The sequence below is a fragment of the Triturus cristatus genome, chromosome 1_1, assembly GCF_964204655.1.
Source record: "Triturus cristatus chromosome 1_1, aTriCri1.1, whole genome shotgun sequence".
Taxonomy (NCBI): Eukaryota; Metazoa; Chordata; class Amphibia; order Caudata; family Salamandridae; genus Triturus; species Triturus cristatus.
Window position 1 is genome coordinate 37,521,772 of NC_140579.1, and position 22,359 is coordinate 37,544,130.

Consider the following 22,359-nt stretch of genomic DNA (forward strand, 5'->3'; position numbering starts at 1 on the left):
GTCCACACTAAGAAGAAATTTCAGGAAAAAGCCAGTCAATGTTACCCTATGGAGAAAATTGAGTTATCGGTTTAAAGGTAAGTTCTCGACTGGCAGAGTTAAGGTTCTGGGCGTAGACTCGGGGGTCTCCCCGGGTCAGGTAGGTACAGTTGGTTCACCTTCAGCGGCACAAGGGCGGCCGGGTGCAGAGAGTTAGTCCCAATGTTATCCTATGAGAGGTAGGGGGGCCATCGTTGGTGGCTGCTGACTAGCAGCCCACGCGGCTGTGGGAGCTGGGCTCCTGGTCACTTACTCAGGGCAGGTGGGGAAGTAGATAGGTGTAGAGGTTGCACTGCTAGGGCCACTCGGGCGGCTGGGTGCAGGGTGCTTTTGAGCCTACGGGCGCTCAATTTATTTCAATGGGAAATCTCCGGTTTAGAAAAAGACTGCAAGCTTGGGGACGAGGATTCTTCAGGTGCCACCACCACTTCGAGAGGTAAGTTGGGTAGTTGGAGGATAGGTAGGTACCCCGGGATTGGGCACAGGGGGCCGCGGGGCACCGGGTGCAGGGGTGCCTTTTGGTGTCTTGAAATCTTACCCTCTGTTGATCGCGGTTGGGGGGCACCTGGTTCTGAGGCTGCAGGTGTCGTCAGGAGCGTCGAGGGAAGGTGCCGGGCTCGGGGTCACAGTAGCCGTGGGGTCGTCCTCGTGGTCTTTGTTCACTCCGGCACTGGCCAGGCTTGGCGGGTGCAGAGTGTGAAGGGTTCGCGGTTCCGGGCTGATGCCAGGGATTAGAAGCAGATTTTGAGTAGAACCTCTAATCATGGGAGTCCCAGGTGCTTAGAGCCAAAAGGTAGCCAGGTCCTCCGGGGTTTGTGAGGTTGCTGGCCACAAGAGGTGCCGGGTTGGAGCAGGAGCAGGTTCGAGGGTCGACAGGCCGGTAGGGCTGGGGCCAAAGCAGTTGGTGTCTTCCTCTTCTTAGCAGCTCCAGGGCAGGTCTTCTTTCTTCTTGCTCTTCTTTGTATTTCGGAATCTGGGGAAGGAAGGTTCAGGGTGCCCCTAAATACTAGATTTAGGGGCGTTACAGGTAGGTGAAGGGCAGGGACCAATGGGTCCCTGTCCTGGGGTGGGTACACCCCCTATCCTGCCTCTCTCCTGTGGGAGGGGGGCAGTAGCCTAGTCCTGATTGGGCATGGCTTCCCATCTTCAAGATGGCGAGAGCCCGGAGATGTGCTTCACCTCGCCTTCCCCCACCTGAGGGGTGGGGTTGGCAGGCTGGCACATCTCCTGTCCTTATTTGGGGTTTCCGGCCAAACTTCCCGCCAGAGTGGGGGGTTACCGTTGGCTGTGGAAGCTCACAGAGGCAACATGCCTTTGAAGCTTCCCCCTGCCCATCCTGGGGGAGGAGATCTAGCACCTCGCCCAGAATGTGCATTGTTGCAGGCCCAGGAGAGCAGGGGCTCTCCTACCCAGGGGTCCAGCAACATGTATGCTGTGTGGCAGCCTAGGCAGCCTTTCAGAACAGACGTTGATTGTAGGTTGGGTTTTAGGGGGCATCTCTAAGATGCCCTCTGGGGTGCTTGGTACATTAAATCCCACACTTGCATCAGTGTGGGTTTAATGTGCTGAGAAGTTTGATACCAAACGTCTCAGTCTTCAGTGTTGCCATTGTGGTGCTGGAGAGTTCGTATTTGACGAGCTCTCAGCACCATGTACTCTTAAATGGCAGTACTGCACTTACAGTGCCCAGGAATGGACCTGGGTACTGTAGGGGCACAGGGCTCATGCTCCTGTGCCCACACCACTGGCATAGGGCACCCAGCTATAGGGGTGGCTGATGTATGCCAGGGCAATGTAGGTGGTGGGCATGGCACACAGGGATGTGTACCATGTCGACTTTGTTTTGTCTTGTACCCAGACACTCAGCCTACAAGGGCAGTGTGTGGGTGTTAGGGTACAGGACCTCTAAGGGTGGCACAATGAGTGCTGCAGCCCTTAGAGGCCTTCCCTGGTCACAAGGCCCTGGGTACCTAGGGTACCATTTACCAGGGGCTGACATGTGGCCAGGGTTTGCCAATTTGGGTTTTAGGTTTTTAGGGAAGGAACATAGGCCCTGGGCACCTGATTGGCAGGAGTCTAGGGCACACTCAGTCAAAGTACATTCAGCAATTCAGCAAAAAGTGTGGGCATACCATGCAAGAAAGATGGCACTTTCTCACAGTAATCACTTCCCATCTCTTGCAGCAATAGCTGCCATGATGTCATCATCAATCTTACTTTTGGATCTTGTAACTGCTGCTACTAGATATGTTGCCAGTGCTGTTTTTGCTGCTTTGTCAGCTAATCTTTTTCCGACAGCGTGGACACCTACTCGCTGGTACCCAAGAGTATGAATTACATTCACAAGCGGCAGACGTTGTTTAAGGTCTGCGACCCGAACCCATAGCATTTTATGCTGGATTGTGCTACCTTTGGAATCACAATACTCATTTTGAGACCAAAAGAATAAATTGTCGTTGAAAGACTGAACACATTAAAAAGAGTCACTCACTATAAGAGTAGTAACTCAAGGATCAGCAAACTCCAGTGCAACCACCATAGCACGTAGCTCTGCCAACTGGGCGGTACAATCACCCAATGTCTGCGTGTGCATAACATCAGATTTGAATTCACCATTCACGAAAGTACCAGCCAGTATGGCGCAGGCCGCTGAATAAGCATGCTTAGATTCCGTTGCTGGTTGCGCCGAACCATCAGTGTAAATGACACAATGGTAATCCTCAAGCAGGCGCAAGGACAGAGGAGCTGGATGAACAAATTCATACTGCAAATACTCCTGAGTCTGCAATGAGGCATCAAAGATGTAAGTGACATCAGGCGATGTCAAAGAAGTGGCCCATTATATCCAACGTGGATGCAAAGCTTTAGTATTAGGTACACTGGCTTTCGTAACTGCCTCTAGGGCAGGATACGGTGTGACAACCAAATTAATTTCCCTTGCGACAGCGCTCACTCCTTCAGAATCGCCATCTGCACTGCAGTCAAAACCTTTTCGACAGTGGAAAAGCGCCTTTCAGCTGATGTGTACAATTGCGATTTGTTAGCAATGGGGACTGTGTCACCCTCATTGAACGTTAAGTATGTGAAACCCACCGCGCCAGGCACAATTCTTATTACCAGGTTAGTGTGGTTATCATGCGTCATTAAGTATTTCGAAGCAAGATCAGCCTGTAAAGATTGCAGGATAGCTGAATGTTCTGCCAGCCAGCTCTATTTGGAAAAAGTAGTTTGTACTAAGGCATATAGGGGCTTGATACGCTGGGCATAATCGGGAATGCAAGTACGCCCGAAATTCAAAAAACCCAGCAAAGATTGTAGTTTATTCAGTGTTGTCGGAGCACGCAAACATGCGCACTTCTCCAGGAAGTGAGGTGCTAATCCTTGACCTTCGTTGAGTTCATAGCCCAAAAACAACACTGTATACTCTGCAATGTGTGACTTTGCAAAGTTGAATTTAAACTGAAGTCCGTAAACATGACAATGATGCCGTCAACGCGACACAGATGCGGCCACAATTCGTCATCTGTGAGATAAATATCATCAACATACGAGTACGCATCAGGGTCAATGCTCTCCAACAGGGAGACAACACGAGCGGCAAAGACACCTGGACTGTTTTTGTAGCCCATGGCTAATCTTTTAAACTGTTTTTGCTTGCCGCCAGAAGTAAAGGCTGTCCATTGACTACTAATCGAGGACAGATTATGGCTATAAAAGCCATTGGATATGTCAAGTGTGGTCTTAAACCGTTTTCTCACGAGACTATCAACGAGGGCAGAACTGTGGGTATTCTGTACGGCACAGGTCCGACAATGAGAGTTCAAATGCCGGTAATCCAAAACTAGGCGGTACGACCCATCAGGTTTAGTTAGTGAATAGAGGATTATTCATGGGTGACACACGTTTCAATAACACCTTGATATTCCAATTGGTCAAGGATTTCTGCGACGTGAGATCTAGCTTCACAGCGCAAGGTATATTGGCGTTGTGGCTGGGGCATAGACCGTAATGGAATCTCATGGCTTGACAACTTGTCCCACCCAACCTGAATACAGTACAACGCCGGAGCAAGTACCTGAGCCCACTCTTCTGCAAAGTTCTGTGCCTGATCCTTCGGCACAGTGTGCGCGAAAGATAGGAGGATTAACTCCTCCCCTCTAGGAGCGGCCTATATGGCGTGTACTTAAGACTGGGCTGCTGTAGGAGTGTATGGGTGAAAAGTATTATCATCCGCATTCACTGCTGGCAAAGTAACCCAAGAGTAAAACAGCTAATAGGGATGTGATGCATCGGCACTCACTACAAAGATAATAGACATCCCATCGTCAGGCACCCCGAACTGCGTCAAATGACGCCAGAGAGGTGCGCGACTATGCGCTGCAATAGCGACTTCAGCCATAAGGACACAGAGAAGAAAAACAATCTATATGAACAGTAGCACAAAAAATGTATAAGATAAAATGAAACCTTTTTAATTGTCAAGCTTGAGAGAACCTATACATTAACTATTTAGGTAGGTTTAAACCATCACTCCTGTTAACCGTAAACAAGAGTGAGGGTATTGTGGACTAATATAAGCACTACTAAGGCGTCTCAATCATAAGACCAAACGTTAGGTGCGCCATGTTGCAGGGATTCTGCTCATGCACAGAACTATGCGCAGGAAACCAGGACCTCAGTGAATTGTGGTGTACCAAAAACTCACCTCAGAACCCCTATCCAACTAGCATCAGTGTCTCATTCGTTCTCCGTATCATCTCGAAGCTACCAATGATTAGACAACCCAGAACAAGCGACTTAAAGTACTCTCAGGAATGGTGGGAATCAGAAACACCTTTTTGTTATTATTTTCATATCAGTCCACAACAAGAGTAATCAGAGACACGGTAAAGTTTAAAATGTTTATTTTTAACTATATGCTCTAAGGTGCAGTACTTTGGCTAACATAAGCAGACAAATGATTAAAAACAAAACCATCAGCATTGTTACAATACCATAGAAAATGAAGGGAGAAATGATATTACAAATGATAGTGGAAAACAACCACCCTCCCTTCGCTAGTAAGCTAGTTTTATGAAACTAATAGAAGGTCTCTAGGCTTGAATGGGGAACCCCATACCGTAAATATCAGCTTAGGTGAATCACATCACAGGATCTGCTCTGCTCTGTGTCTGGAAAAGGTTTTCAACAAGTGTCTGAATCATGCATGCAAATGCAATATTTAAGGCACCCGAGTTTCAGATATTTGCAGCTGTGTGCGTGTTATGGCTAGAGCATGGGCCGATGAACCTGAATTCAAAAGCATACATTGTTATTTGACCTTGACGGCATCTGCACACAGTGTTCAGACTAAGGTCGTGGTGCACGTCTAGGGATGTGAACAACAGACCGTTCTCATGTGGAAAAAAAAGCAAGCAGTTTTTCTTGTAATAACAGCTACCTTCAGTGTCGTGTGCAAAAGCAGCAAAGTGGCAAGATGCCGTTTTACATCTTAAGCGCTTATGCTAACTAGACAATGTGTGCACATAGAACCCAGTCTCCACTACATTGCCAAAGCTGTTGTGTGTTGGTGCGAAGCTGGCACGGCGAGTGACATCTGCCGTGTCTGATGTAGAAATGTTCTCAAGGGCAAGTGACAACAGGTTATTCCCGTGCTAGTCGCGCAGACTGGCACAGCTAGTGTTGGAAGCGAGGAGAATCGTATCACAAATCCTCCCACTAGACATCGTCCTGTCAGGTGTGTGGCACGCCCGACGGTCAAGGGAAAAACGTTCTGCTGAGGAGACTTTTTTTTCTTTTCTTTTCGAAGCTAAAGTGCACTGCCGGTCACGCTGACTGGCACAGCTCCAAAGCATAGGGAATCTTCGTGTGCAGCCTTGGTCCACAGGAGTTCATGATTGTGGCCTGTCATGCTGATAGGCACAGCGTTTCCTCTCACCATTTTGATCTACGTCAATTTCCTCACAGGCATCTCCAGCTCTTTGAGGAGAAGAAAAGTACTGGGGTCACGCTGGTGATGAAGGTTGTGGCGTGCAAGCAAACCTGCTCAACGTGAGCCGCTGATTTTGGAGCGAGATCAAGGTGGAGTTCAGTCCTGGGCTCCTCTAGCCATGAGAAGGAGGAAATAAAACGTACAGGTTACACATGACGAGTGGTTTGTGAAAGGAACCGTGACTTGAGCTGAAAACCATCTCTCAAGCATATGCTGCCACCTAGTGGTTAGAATTACGCATTCTCCACACTGCATTTTTTTCGAAAGGGGATTTTCAAAGTGCTGCCAGCCGCTGGCCTCAAGCTTGCGTGCATGTGCGCGTGAACGCACGCAGCCGCCATCTGTCTTTTCTCCGTCACGGGTAATGCTTTTCGTTTTTTTTTTTTACTTCACACATCCTTACTAAACAAGCATTTCAATGCAATAGGTCTCGCATTTGCAAGAGTTAGAGCTATTGGCGTTGTAAATGACAATGTCTTATCTATGTGCTTTCCTTCACAGTACAGTGGCCTTTGGGACCTTGTAAGTGTTTAGCAATGCAGTATATTATGTTGGGGGCTGTCTGTGGTGTTCATCGCGGTAATCGGCTGGTTAAGAATCAAAGCAGTTTTGTGTAATAGCAGTAACCACTGCGCTCTGCCAGCCTTGTGCATTTTCATATGCCTGCAAGCATGTGCTCAAGGGGTTAGAATGCCAAGGATACACTTGGCGAGAGAGAGCCTTTTAAATGTGACGTAAATTCAGTTTGCAATGGTCTACCGCCATGCCTGCCCATATCTAGAAGGCTTTTTTACGCAGATTTGAACATAAAACAAGTTGAGCACACTGTGTGATACTGGGCAAATCACTGTATCTATTAATGCTGCACTACCCCGATCTTCTAAAGACAGGTGTCAAGAAACACAGTTAGTGCAGCATTGTTTCTTTTATTTCCTTGTAGTTTAGGGACTGCTGAGTGTACAAATGGACTGCTAGGTGTACGGAAGGATAAGAAACACAGGGCATTTGGACTGGTGGACAGATGATGGCAGTGGTTCTTTAAAGTGTGTTTTAAAGGTCTGCCAGCGGTGTGTTGGAGGTGACAACACTAAGTTTAGTTTAGCCTAGCTAGCTCTAAACCGAAGATTCGAGCTGGGGGCTCTGTTTGACTGCTGTAATTCATGTATGAGCCCTGTGTGACTAACTGGCACACGCGCAAGTAACCCACGATGACCAGACAGCCAGATTAGTAGTGAAACCAAATTGCAGGAATTCATTACACCGACAACACTAAGATGAGTGTACCTGCTCTGAGACATGGATACAATTATAATGTGCATGCATTGTGACTGAAATAGTGAAAGGCCTTCTTACCTAAATATAAAATCGATTCTGCTGAAGCACCACTGTTGTGACGCTGAACCAAGCATAAGCTGACTTCTTTCACTGGGTGATTCTTCAGGCGAAGCACCTCACCTCTCTGGAACGAATATCCAATTCATGTCAGGGCTGAAACCAAACCTCTAACGTTTAGCTAACTATTTATGATCTGTTGCTCAAACGGATCCTAACAGATGCAACGGAAGACATGCTGCTTGCGGATGGTGTCTCTACAATGTGCTGTCATCTAAAATGTTCCAATAGGCTGACTGTGTCTTATCTTCACTCGGAGTCCCCAGATGATTCTTTCTAAGCAAGAGATGAAAAGCCTTTTCTCCAGGCTCTGTCTCGATGGCCCCTTCTAAGCAATGCACTCCCATTGTCTGCCTATCAATATGCATCAACTCTTAGTATGGATTGGCGACTTCAGTTGCGGGTCATATTAAAATGACTGCTTTTTCAACCTATTAAACTTAAGTTTAATTTAAACATCAATACACAGAACAATGTGACGTTACCCTTTAACCAGTACCATTTATAGCTGAGGCTTTTACATTCACAAGGTTGATGCCTGAAACCTGATGCTCCCCATCGGCAGCAGCCTTCCCGGGCCTCAAGGGTGAAACTGAGTGCTCTACTCAGGGCGTAGAGCAGCTGCAGCCCCATGGGATTTGAAGCTTGGAGGCCAGTAAGAACAGCGGGATTTGGGAGCAGATCAAGAGAAAGGCAGGCATATGGAGCATTGTTACGGGAGCCATGCGGCTCCCAGTGAATGAGACGCCAGAGCCTGGGAGCACCTCTGCCCCTTAGAGAAGCAGCCAACCGCCCAAACCAGATCACGGCAGCCCCATTCCATAGAAGGGGAGACGCAGCCGAGTTTTGGCACCTGCGCCTTTTTAAAGTTATTCTTACAGGAGGTGCGGCTCCCTGTAGAAACAAAATTGCCGCCTTTGCCACTATTAGAGCGACGTCAGGACCAAGACAGGGAGAGGAAGTGCGGATGCAGACAAGGGATAGAGAGTGGGAGGTGCCCTATAGAGGAGGCAGGGCCTGCACTGGGTTGTGCCACTTATCAAGCAGGAGGGATGCGATTGTTTCACGCGCCCCTTCTAAGCCCTGCCCAACCCTTGTTTACAGTGCTTGCTCCCACTGCCCTTGAGGACAGTATGGTGGCAGAGCCACTATATTTCTAAAGCTTGTTACAGCAAATGCAGCTCGATGTATAAAATACCCACCTTTTGCTGCTTTTTCACTGGCGTCGGGACCAAGGCAGGGGGAGGAAGTCGGGAGGCGGACGTTGGTTAGAGAGTAGGAGGTACCAGTTGGAGAAGGCTGGACCTGCCCTGGGCAGTGCGCAGCTCATGGAGCGGGAGGGACGAGAGTACAGCCAGAGAGAACAATGTGCAATTAGTCTTATGCAAGAGCCTGGGCACTGCTTGGCTGTGCGCTCACGGGAAGTGACACCACCTCCCACCAGAGAGCCGGAATCGGAGCATGCCTCATAATTTGGCTGCCAGAGCACCACGAGGAGTGGGAGGGGCTGCAATGCCTCTTTCCTTCTTAGGAAGAAGACGTCGACAAGCCTAAACCAAACTAAAATCCTACCAAAAGAAGCCCAATTGCCGTGGGCATCAAAGTACAGGAAAGTTAAATAACAAGCCCGGCGGAGCGTGGCGCGCGCGCTTGGCGGGGGCGGGGGAGCGCATTCCAGGCGGGGGAGCAGACCCTTTGAAGTGCGCTGCCAAACGGATTGCATGGCGGCACGATGCGCGTGATTGTGCTCGTGCTAGCCATGCAATCCGCTTTTTGGGAGCACTTTTAAAACCCCCTTACAATAGTCTCGCTTTGTAATCGCTTACGCGATAGCAAGGCGAGACCTAAAATCTAACTTGCATTCCCTTTCTATTCGATCGCTTTACCTTTTCAGGCCAGCAGAGAGCGCTATCGGCCCGCGCTCCTCAAGAACGCAAGCATGCCTAATGTTTAGAAGCATCATGTCGTGAATCTTTTAATTTCAATTTCGCCGTCCTGTGGCCACTGTACAAGAAAAATGTTTCTCTGACATATTGCGACTAGGGCGTATTTCCACCCCCCCCCCCCTCTTTTACACGTTTAGAGTGAAGAGATGTATGGCAAGAGACTACAGTATGCAATACCTAACAGAGTTTCTTCAGCAAAGCAATACATTAATCTGCAACCAGGCTGTACCTCTGTGTTTCAACTCTACAATATGCGGCTCGAATGCAGAGGAGCGGGCCCAGCTCTCTTCATATTTTATTTACAACCGGACAGAATCCTCAAGGATTTCTCTGAAAAGCGGAATTAGTGTATTGTATTTGTGGGCTTTGGTGTGTTTTCCCCGGACGTGCACTTCCCAGCTCTACGCCTGTGTCCAGAGGGTTATACAACTGTTTTACACGCCAGATGTATCCTAAGGGAGGCAGGGGTAGCATGAGCTTCTTCTGTGAATGCAGTCACGGTCAAACCCTGACATCGGACATGCAAGCAGAACATGTGGGCTTCGTATCACCAAGTGAATATAAAAAGATCAACAAAGCCACAGGGGGTCTTCCTCATATTACTGGCTACTGCTGTAGCAATACAGTGACTCACATCACACTGCACACACTGTTTTACATTAAAACCTGCACAGTGCTAGTGCGGCTGCAGCAGCCCCTAGAACGTGTTTATTTCTACTATTATGTTGTTCATGATGTCAGGTAGTTTTTCAGCGATCGGGCTGCAGCTACAACACTGTGTTCTTTCTGCCGCACACGTCTGTGCTCTTGTTATCGGGTAGTTCCGCTTATCCATTTTTGTTTCAATTGACATGATCTAAGACGCAGAAGTGATATTTATATATCTAACTTGTCAGTGTTCACTATCGTTTTTCTTCCCAACTCAACCCCAGGCCCACTTTGTTCGTCGAAGGCCAGGCTTTTGTCTATAGGTTCCAGGGATGCTGGCGAGATTTAATGCCATGCCTGGTCAGCCGGAGTGGTTTTTGATCTGTCAGGTGGTTTCTCATCTGGCGTTTTCTGTGCTGTTCCTCTAGTGAACAAGTGCTGTATCTGTGACTTTCGGTGAATAAATAAAAAAAACAGATATTTCACAAAAATCTGTTCATGTGATTCTTTTCGCCAGCTTTGCTGTCCTGTGCAATATTTATGATCAGTTGATCAGATATATAATTAATAAATTGGTTGTTCAGAAACATAATACATTTTTAGGTAGCTGCCCGTTACCATAATTGCCTTATAATGTTTAAGATAAGCTCTTTAAGAGAGCTTATACATTTCACTTCAAAGGACATTTCACTGCAACGGAGTTTAACCTTTGACTTGGGGAAGAATATGTAGCCAAGAACTGCTTGTATATTGTTTTAGTGTGGAATAAATGAGCTGTTTACAGTTAAAATAGGACCTTGTTCAGAAACTGATACAGAAAGATAATTGATGCATTTGTATGTACATTTCCTGTGTATTTAGTAACCAACAACACTCAGATGAGAAAAGTAATACAAAAATCACATCCCTTATTATAGGCCCTTGCCTCTCGCTCAGAGTTGGAACACTACAGCGAGTCTTTAACGTCTGATGTAGATCTTTACAGCGGACTGAAATATTTTTTTCCAATAAAAACAGGCATGACAAACAACATTTAAAAAAAAATAATTTTGAACGAGTAAAAGCGGTTCTCAAAAGAAACTTTTTTCTGCTTTTTTGTTGAAGATTTTACCTTTTTTTTGTCAAACCTATCTAAAAAAAAAAACGAATTCCATTTTGGACACATTATTTTTTTCTGCAATTTTGGCTGATGAGAACTTGATTTTTTATAGCTCGATTACTGGGCTCACCTAGACTAATAACTTTATGGTTTAGTAAAAAGTGAAGGCACAGTGGCAAAACAGGGATCTGAGTATTCTTCTCACTCTGGAGAACAATTACGGTACAATGGCTTGAGGAAGTTATGCTTCCTACTAGGGTGCAGATGACATGGAGGCCCTCTTGTCCTCGTACCGGCATCTTTTGGCAGCATTAAACTCTGAGTGCCATGCTTTCTGATGCCTATGCATCCCTAAGGTGCTGGAGCAGGATTTCTTGCATAAGTTGCAAGGCGCAGTCTTGGCCAACACATTGTTATCTCAATCTCCGACACAGAATGACTGCCACACAATGGACTTCTATGGCCCCCTTGTTTCCTCCTGTCTCCTCATGCTATTGCTTCTCACTCCGAGTCAGTTTTTTAGGCTTTGCCCACAAAACCAAACATGCATTGGCATAGCCAATTGGTCTCGCCTTTGGGACCTTATAAGGGTTTAGCCATGTAAAGGTTGATGTTGTTGCACCAAGGATATTGTGTTGCATACCTAAATACTTATAAGGTCCCAAAAGCGAGACCTATTGGCTATGCCAATGCTTGTTATTGATTTTCCTCTACGCCTGTACAGACTAGAAAACACTGTTCCTTCTTCCATGTGTGGCTCTTTCAGTTCCCTAAACAAAAAAAGATTGTCCTGTATAAAGGGGGTGGAAGTTCTGGAGTGTAGGAAGCTGTGCAGTGGTGAGCTGAAACATCACAAACTTTGATTCACTTGTGTTGCACACAGCACTCCCATTAACCATCTATATTATCCCATAGACAGCATGCAGAATGTTACTCCTCCACCTTTTTTCCTATCCACTCCAGGGGAGCAAGTCCTAAAATGGAACCAGTGGAAAAAAGTTTTTCAAAACTATGCAGTGGTTTGTGGACCTAACTTGGGGTTGGAACTGAAAGTGGCACTTCTTCTGCCTTATCTAGGAGCAGAAGGGCAAGAAATATTGGAACATCTTCCTGAGTTGAATGCAAATGATGTGAGAGTGTTGAATGAATACGAAATCAGCCTTAAAAAAATGAGATATCCATTTCTTGCCAAAGATTAGCACGATAATTGAACGCTACCATTTTGGGAAGAGGGCAGAAGGAAGGGGATACGGTAGAAGAATTTGTATCGGAGTTAAGGAAACTAGCAGCAACGTGCAAGTTTGGGGGCGCATGTGAAGAGCGGATACGTGATCAATTCCTGTTGAAGTGTAAAATTGAATGTATACGTGAAGAGTTGTGGTTGAAGGATGAAGTGTAGAGAACTTTCGCCCCGCTAACCTGCTCATCATATTTGTAATGTTTGATAGAGGGTACTTTTCAACTATGACTTCTTTGTTCAGAGCCCTTAAATAAATACATAGGCGTACAGATCCATCCCCCTTCTTGGCTGCAACTATGGGTGCTAACCACACAGTGGCCTCCACAGGTTCGATCACCCCCAACCCACGTAATTTCTCAAGTTCATTTCTCACGTCTTCCTGTATTGCAATAGGAAGATTCCTGACCTTGGCTGAGACAGGCTTACACTTCTCTCTGAGTTTTATTCTGTGGGCGTAGTGATTTAGGCATCCTAGTTTGTCCGTGAATACATCTTTGAATTCTTCCTCTATCCCTTCTTGTGTTCTACCCACTTTTTGTATCCGTATTTGGGGGTTCTTGTTGGGATTGAGATATACTCCCGAATCTTTCTGTGCTTGCCAACCCAGGATATTATCTCCTTTTCTAGACACATAAATCTTTGCAACTGCCAGCCTGTCTTTGTAGCCTACTGTGCCCCAGAAGTAGCCCTTCATTTGTATGGCTAGTCCCCCTGAGGAGTTGAGAGAGAGCCTGGTCAACCTAGCCCATGAGGGACATATGGGAGTCACCAAAACCAAACAAAGGTTGCGGCTGGACTACTGGTGGTCAGGTATGGACATGGAAATCGAGAGGAGAATAAGAGATTGTGTGCCATGCTCTACCAGCGACAAGGTCCTAAAGTAACACACACCTCCTATACACTGTAGGCCTCTGCCTGTGAGTCCATGGGTGGATGTGGCTTTGGACATTGTAGGTCCTCTGACAGGGGAACATCGCACACCCTACATATTGGTGCTGATAGACCTCTACTCCAGGTGGCCTGAAGTGAAATTTGTGGCAGAAATCACTACCAAAATCAAAGCACCCATGGGCAGAGCACACTGGTCCGAGTACACTGATCCCACCAAGATTGTAAAATTGTTTAATAATGCTGTTAAGACACAAGAAGGGAAAATATGGAACCTGGGGAGGGTAGTTAAATACACTGCTCCCACTGTAAACACCAACAACGCCTCTGAGCGAGAGCAGTACCCTGGGCAGAGGCAAGGGCCCAAAGCAGGGGTGTTCCAGACTGGTTAACCCTCTTCCCAGGGTAAGTGGCAGGAAGATTTGCCTCCCCAAGTACTTGGAACATTATCTTGACAAATAGTCTGCAACCTTGTCCTTTACCTTATCTACGTTGTACTTCAAATGTGTAAGGAGGAGGATGTGTGGTATCCTCCGCCGGGGGATCCTTTCCCGTGCCACCCACCCTCCTGTTATTCTGTTGGGTTGCGCCACTGTGACTGTCATTAGAATGTCACAGTGGCCAACGTTCTAAGGTGAACTCCCTGCACGGAGCATTGACGGAGTGTGTTCGCGATCACAGCTGTTGCTGGGGTCCTCTGTTGTACTTCTCTCAATAAGCCATCTTGTTTCACCTTTACCGAGTCTCTGTGTTTCCTGCCGAAAGTGTGACACCCCACCTACTACACATCTATTCTTAGATGTCTTACATGTATTACCATCGTCCCCTCAAGAATCTTAAGTGCCCCTCAAAAGAGCCTTAAATTATCATAATCTGCAGTTTTTTTCCCTCTGGCTCATGAAGGCCTCCTGTACAATACTTTTGCTTAGCAATTTCCATATATGTCCTGTAAGTGGTTAGGTGTCCCACCGTATAAGGCTTGATATGAAGGGAGGGGGGGGGGTGATTCTATTAGTTATATAATTTGTTCTGTGGTGTATATGTAAATGTAGTGCATTTATATAGCGCTCCGCACACCCCCGAAAGGGTCTCTCAGGCGCTGTGCACATACCGTTGTGGAACCCTTCCTAGCCTTTCCCTGTGAAGTGCTCACTCCTGGGCATCCCCAGGGTGAAGCCAGGCATCCTAGCGCTGTTGGGGCCGTTGTGGAGATTAAGCAAGCTATTGCCCAGAGTTGCAGAGTGGGACCCATGATTAGAATAGGCACCGAGGCGAGAATTATCGGGTCCGGGGAAATTGAGCCCAAGACCCGCTGAGGCAGGAATTGAACCCTGGTCCGGACCAGACCTCTGCATCAGGGTCTGCCGCTCTAACCATTGAGCCACACTTCTCCACAATGCATTTGTGAGTGCATTGAGATTTGAACACCCAGAGGAATGATGATATTGCAATTTACAGTTAAGACCGAGGTGATATAATTGTTTAAAGGTCTCTGGAGTATTTGAGTTTATAGCAGACTGCTTACCCTATACAAAACACTGGTTTGTTTGGGAATAAGAGATCTGTCGCCCTGTTCAAGTTTGTTTTGCGTGATTAATGTAGGTCTTTTCACCATGTTTGTCTCTGGTCTGTTAGTGACTGTAGGAGGCATGATAAAACCTGTACAAATGTGCATGTATGGTGTATGACTTAGTAAACTATATCTAGGGCCACTAGAATTATACGGCAGGGAAGCACCAAATTATGCGGCAGTTTTGACTAATGTATGCGTCAAGAAATGCAAATTATGCTGCATATGTTTTGCTAGTATTACTTCATTAATTTGTAATGAGTACACATGATAACTCGGCATGGGTAAAAATGTCACCTCCTTAGTATCTGTTTAACTACCAGATACTGAAATAAGCAACTGAAAGATGACCAGTTAGCCTTTGCGAAATGTCTTCCATTGCGCACAAACACGTTTTTAGATGCTTGAGCTGGAAACAATTTTTTGTGTAAAATCTGCAGATTATAAAGCAGATAATGGATTATGTGGCAAATAGATAATTATGTGCAAAAAATCTGCTACCACAGAATAACGATTTTAGTGGCCCTGTGTAGATGCAGTTTGCCTTTTCATACCTGTAGAAGTCTTTCAAGGTGTGCCGGAGTCATTTGTTTCAATACTTCTTGTTCATCTTTGTAGGTTTCCGGTTCACGTCTGTGCGAGGTGACAAGGTGGACATCCTATACAACAACATCAAGCATGCAGTTTTCCAGCCCTGTGATGGAGAGATGGTCATTGTACTTCACTTCCACCTCAAGGTACGGCATGTCCTGGCTTTGGGGTGTGGCTTCTGTTCATACATAGCTCAGAAAGGGTTGGATACACCTTGTGTCTGAGAAGGCCAATTCAATGGATGACCTGAGACGTTTCACAGTTTTTAGATTGAGGAAACATTCTGAGGCTGCACTTTCACGAGGCTTTGCATGATGCAGACTTCCCAACCGATGCATGTGCTGCTCAACCCCCCTATTCAGTTTCTGAACATCAGACCTCCACAAGAGTTTGTCTTTAAATGGTTCAGGAAGCATACCTCGACTAATACAGAATAATGAATGCATGAATGTATTTTAGCTCTTGGCTGCTTTATCAGAAGCGTCCCCGTGCTACAGTCCGTACCCTTGAGTAGCCTGAACCTTTCTTTCGGAGACAAAATGTTTTTAGCAGTTTTTTAAAGTTGGATTCCGAGGTAGACTTCTTTTGCTCAATGTGTAGCTCAGCACCATTTCTCTAAGATCCAGACTATACCAAGCAGTTCATAGTGCAGACTGATGCCTCTGAGCTAGGGATAGGAGCATTCCTATCCCAGACCAATGATGAAGGCCAAGACCAACCTGTTGCTATTATAAGCAGAAGGCTTCTCCCCAGGGAGCAGCGTTGGAGTGCCATTTAGAGGGAGGCCTTTGCTGTGGTTTGGTCCCTGAAGAAGCTGAGACCGTACTTGTTTGGTACTTGTAGGAAGGTGGAATTTGACTGCATGGTTACCCCCACTTTTTTTCTGGTGTTTTGCTGGTTTTTAACTAGTCTGACTGGGATCCTGCTAATCAGGACCCCAGTTTATCTGCTTTCTCCCTAAATTGGTTGTGCATGTACTTTAGGTACACTCCAGATTGGATTCTGGGGTACCCTAATCAGTCCCTAGTATATGGTATACTATGTACCCATGGCATAGATACCCCAGAGGCATCCCAGGGGCTGCAGCATGTATTATGCCACCCCTGAGTGACCATTCAAACATATCAGTCACCCCATGGCAGGCCTTATCAATCCTGAAGGCAGGGTGCTGGGTTTTATGTGAGAGGGTGCTCCTGCATGAGCAGTGACCCTCTGCAGCCTTCGGAACCTATTATCCGGGGTTGTTTGGGATGCAGCCAACCATATATATTTAAGTGCATTATAACCTCGTGGTAAATGCTAACTTTAAAACGGCTGCTTAGAAATATGTCGTGTTTGGTGTCAAATACCTTGGACTCATACCTCCCTGCCAGTAACTGGCGGGGGAGGTATGATTCCACACTTCTAGAGGGACATATGTAACACACTGGGCTACCTGGTACCAGGTTTCTCGACCTGAGCATCACCAAATGGATGCTGCCAACTACAGACACGAGTCTGCCCTCCTGCTGCTGAGCCAAGCTCGAGCAGGGGAAGGCTTGACAATAGGTTTCCTGTCACAGGGAGGTGTGACCACCTCCCAGACAGGCTTTAGTGTATTGGAGCTGGGTGGGTGCACTCCAAGAGTGCTTTGAAGTCTGCACTGGGGGCACATTTGGTGTCCCTGTGCATAGTCCATCTCAAACCGGTTGCAGGAGCCATTTTCTCCTGCTCTGGCGCGAAACTGGACAAAGGACATGGGTGTAGCCACCCCTCTGTCCTGACCCTCCCATAGGTGGGTCCCCAGAGTTTGTACCACCCCTTCCTTGGGTATAAAGTCAGAACCCCTGACTACAGGACTTTAGATTTTACCTGGACTAAACTCTGCTACAGAAACCAAGTACTTCGACTATCTACACTACGCTGGACTACTGAAGAATCTCCCTTGGAGTAAAGGAGTTACTTCCCTGCAAGGCAGGCACCTTTAACGCATCTGACCGGTTTGCATCTCCCGAGCTCCTGAGATTTCTGCAACACAGGAGGTGGGTTCCTGAGGTTGATCTGCGCGCTCAGCAATTCTGAGGCCCATATCCCTCGTGGGGACCGTGCAACCCGAACCCCTGTGCACCGCGTACTTTTTCAGCAGCATATGCTTTTTGACGATCCCTGAGGCTGTGCTTTGCGCTATGTGTAGTCCTGACCCCGATCAGTATTTCCACGGAAGATTCCAGCCCACGAGTGTTCCGTGGGCTGGTTTTTCGTGATTTAGCTCGAGGTCCTTTTGCGATCCCTGGTCCGTTGGCCTGTGTGTCCCTGTGAAGGTAACTTTGACTTTCCGTCGGCTTTCCTGGTTGCTCCAGACGTGTCCTTACTCTCCATAGCTTGGAGAGTCCCCAGGACCGAAGCATCTTTCCTCTGCCCACGTGGGTTGCAGTTGGCAAGGCTAGTTGGTGTTCAGTCCGGACACTGACCCCCGAGCACTCGACATCCTTCGTGGGACAGCTCACCTCCAGACTTTGGTCGACTTCTCCTGGTCCCCGTGGCTGCAGAGTCAAACTTCACCTCTTCTCACCTGAAGTACCCGACATCGGTGGGCATTCGTCTATCGTGCCCCTGGTCACTGTGAAGTGACCCAGACTCTGTCCCCTCTGCTTTCAGGTTCTTCTCACCTCGGGTCCAGGCATGGATTCCACCGGACACTTCATCTTTCCGGCAGCAGCACTTTTTCGCCATTGAAAACGACGAAGGTTTCCAACATCACTTGACCCTATGCACCCGTCTCCTCTGGGATAGGTAACACGGGTATCTCGATACTCTCAAGGGTGCTGGCGTTAGAACCTTCTATGTATAACTGGGTTTGCTTAAAGTCCTCTCCGAAGTGTCCTTAATCTTTAAATTTCCAACCGCGACATTCCCATAGAGTTGTACGTAGCTCGCGCATGTGTTCACACACTGCACCCGTCCTCCATGGGTCCTCTGTGTCACTACCTTGGGTGGTTCCTTGGGGTCCCAGCGATTCTACGTGCTCTAGGCACTGTCTAGTCAAGTCGTGGTTGTTATACCACTTTCACAGTATATGGAGCTCGCTGTGTATTGTGCTATTTACTGTCGTTCTAGTGATTTAATATTGTGTGCTTTGTTCTCTAATCTCATAAAGAGGTTAGTAGAGAGTGTTTAGTAATAAATACATGTTCGAGGCATATGAGCTGCAGATTACACACTGTGCATAGATCCCCATCTGGTTTTGGGCCCGGATGTTTGCACTTGTTTTTGTCTTGGAAAGTCTTTGGAAGTCACGAGGTATGTGACTCCTCCATTGGATCATAGTGCGCATGGGCATCAGCTCCATCCTCAGATTGTTTTTTTCCACCATCGGGCTCGGATGTGTTCTCGCGTTCCAGTTCAGAACCAATACGGTTTTCTCTTTCGACGCGCAATCCTTCCCATCTTGCCGGTATTGTTTTCGATCGCGTTTCCAGCCACACGCGACCCTTCAACTTCGAAGTCTTCGATTCCGGTCGTCGACAAAGGCCTTCGGGGCCTACCCGGGCCTCATCTCTGGCTCATGGAAAGGACACCATTTAAAAAGTGTCCTCGATGTGGGTCGAAGTTCCCTACACCGACCTACATGAGGTGTGCAACCTCTGCCTTTCACCGGAGCACGAGGCCAGAGACTGTCCAGCTTGTGCCTCCTTCCGCTTCAAAAAGACCATCCGGGACCGACGAGCTCGAAGAACAATGGCGCGCTCGTCATCTTCAATCCTCGACGACCTCTTTCAAGAGGGCGTCAAAATGTTCCGGAGCAGGGTCGAGTCGAGGAAGCCATCATCAGCGCAGATGATTCCGACGTCGAAGACATCACTCCAGCTCAAAGGGCCGTGAGTACCGACGTCGACCCCCGACACCCCCCCCTCGCCACCATCAAAAAAGGCTTCAGTACCACCTCCACCTTCTGACCCAGGTGCACGCCGAGACACTGCTTCCCATGCCCAGCCTTCGGGCCCGGTAAAGAAGCCTAATAAGCCTTTAGGCGCCTCGGGCTCGAGTCAGCCTACTCTCTGTACCGAAAAGCAACATCCAGTACTGAAGAAAAAGGCGTCATCGACCTCATCCACGCAGACCGCTGCTCCGACATCGAACCACCCGGCGTCGAAGTCTAGCACCAGTTCCTCGGCACCAACACCACCCTCGGAGCAGACTAAAAAACGCCTGCCGAAAGGCCCCAATACTTCCAAGCCAGAGTCCTCGGAACCGAAAAAACAACAACCGGATCCAACTGAGAAAAACACTTCAAAACTACACGGTTCCAAGCCTAGAACCGCTACCGAGTCGACGCCCAAAAAACTTACGACACCGAAGCCCTCTGCTCCGAAGGATCTGTATCCCACAGATGAACTGTTTCATCCAGATCCTACCCAAAAGACTTTAATGAAAGATCCTAAGACTGGTCATTTAATGCTCAACATCAAGTAAAGACCACTAGAAATGCCTGCGCCCGCACCGCCACCAAAGAAGAGAGACTTTGCTACCTCTCCATTGCGGATCCCTTCTCCTCTTCCTCCTCCTCCTCCTCCCTAACCACACCACTCTCCCACACCATCACCTACCCCAATTGATGATGATAACACCTCAGATGATGCAGCGGGAGGTGCGGACGATCATCCCCTTGGGGACCCTACTCCTACTGGCTCCCCTGACCCCTTGGATGATTACACTGTCCCAGATGTACCTTACACCCCACAAGATGATATTTATCCCTCCAGGCCTCCCCCCCACCCCCCCCACCCACCCAGAGGACAATATTGGATTCAACCAGCTCCTTCAAAGAGCTGCCCAATACCACGGGGTGGCCCTGTATACAGACCCAGTAGAGGAGGATTTTCTTATGGATACCTTTGATACCACACAAAGATCCACCTCAACACTGCCCATGCTTAAAGGGGTCATTAAGCACGCATCAGAGATCTTTTAAGACCCCGTCAGGGCTCGGGTCATCAACCCAAGAATAGAAAAGAAATATAAAGCTGCCCCTACTGACCCAGTATACATTAAGGGTCCCGCACCACTTGACTCCCTAGTAGTCTCTAATGACAGTAAAAGAGCAAATTCCCTAACGTCAGGTGATGCACCACCACCAGACAAGGAATCAAAACTCCTAGACGCCTCTGGCAAACGCACAGCGTCACAGGCAGCAAATATTTGGTGCATTGCTAACACCCAAGCGCTCCTAGCCAGGTATGACAGGGCACATTATGACGAGCTTGAGTCCATAATGCAGCACCTCCCTGACAAATACAAAAACAGGGCCAGTGAACTAATCCAAGAGGGTAAGACAATCACTAACACCTCCATCCGCTGTGCCCTAGATGCAGCAGATACCGCCTCAAGGGCAATCAACACCAGTGTCCTTTTGCGCAGGCATGCCTGGTTACATATATCCGGTTTTAAACCCGAAGTACAGAGTTCTAAACTCAATCAGCCTTTTGATGAGCAACACCTATTTGGCCCCAATGTAGACGTATCCCTCGAAAAAATGAAGAAGGATACAGAGATACAGACACCGCCAAATCTATGGGAGCCTTGCAATCGCAAGCTCCCAGACGGTCCTTTCGTCGCTCATCCTTTAGAAGCACCCATCGAGGCTACTCCTCTGATAGCTCCTCCACCTCTTACAAAGCTCCCGCACAATCCACCTTTACTAGAGGTTTCCAAAGGGGTGATTACAGGGGGAATAACAGCAAAGGCAGAGTCAAAAACAACTACTCCCGCTCTGCCTCCACACCTACCCCATGACTTCCATCCACTTCCCCTCGACTATTCCACTCCAGTTGGGGGAAGACTCCACCAATTTCTCCCTGCCTGGATAAACATCACTTCAGACAGGTGGGTCCACAAAATCATTCAATCAGGCTACTGTCTCAAACTAACATCTGCCCCCCAAACATACCACCCAAACACCGTCCAATGTCACAAGAACATTTGTTACTATTAAAGCAGGAGGTAATCTCGCTCCTACAAAAAAGTGCAATAGAACCAGTTCCCCTGCACCAACAAAACAAGGTAGTCTACTCCCTCTATTTTCTCATACCAAAAAAGGACGGATCTCTAAGGCCTATTTTAGACCTCAGACCCCTAAACCTATACATACATTCAGACCACTTCCACATGATCACACTTCAGCAGGTCCTCCCTCTGCTTTCCCAGGGTGACTTCCTTGCTACTCTAGACCTCAAGGACACCTATTTCCACATTCCCATTCACAGCGCTCACAGAAAATATCTCAGATTCGTAGTGGACGGTCAGACCTATAAATTCAAAGTACTCCCATTTGGAGTCACCACAGCACCAAGAGTGTTTACCAAGTGTCTAGCAGTGGTGGCAGCACACCTAAGAAGACAACACATACATGTCTTCCCATATCTAGACAACTGGCTTCTAAAAGCCAAATCATACAATCAGTGTGTACAACACACTCACGCCACTATTCAACAACTTCACAACCTGGGGTTCAGAATAAATCTCACCAAGTCCCAGCTGCAACCGTCCCACATGCAGCAATACCTCGGTGCCACAATAGACACCTCAAGAGCGCTCGCCTATCCCAGTCCCGCCAGGATAGCAAGCATGCAAGCTCTTCTGACCAAATTCCAACCGCAACACTCTCTTCCAGCTCGAGTGTTCATGCAACTCATAGGGATGATGGCCTCTTGCATATTCATAGTGCCTCATGCAAGACTCCAGATGCGTCCTCTCCAAGAGTGCTTAGCACGCCAATGGAACCAGGCTCAAGGTCAGCTAACGGATCTGGTGTTGGTAGACGGTCGTACACATCGATCTCTGCAGTGGTGGAACACCAAGAACCTTTCCGAAGGGCGACCGTTCCTCGAGCCGGTTCCTCAAATAGTCATGACAGCGGACGCATCGCTCTCCGGCTGGGGAGCTCACCTACTACATCACACCATGCAGGGCAGGTGG

The 22,359-nt window shown here is 47.7% G+C and overlaps 1 protein-coding gene across 1 annotated transcript in view; it reads left to right on the forward strand.

Annotated features, from left to right (window-relative positions):
* The window catches only part of LOC146869281 (FACT complex subunit SPT16-like), a 358,428-nt gene that overhangs the window by 230,575 nt on the left and 105,494 nt on the right, over nucleotides 1-22,359 (forward strand). The window contains exon 9 of the mRNA XM_085646892.1: nucleotides 15,433-15,551. Within this exon, the coding sequence (XP_085503018.1) occupies nucleotides 15,433-15,551 (119 nt within the window). The remainder of the gene's footprint in view (nucleotides 1-15,432; nucleotides 15,552-22,359) is intronic.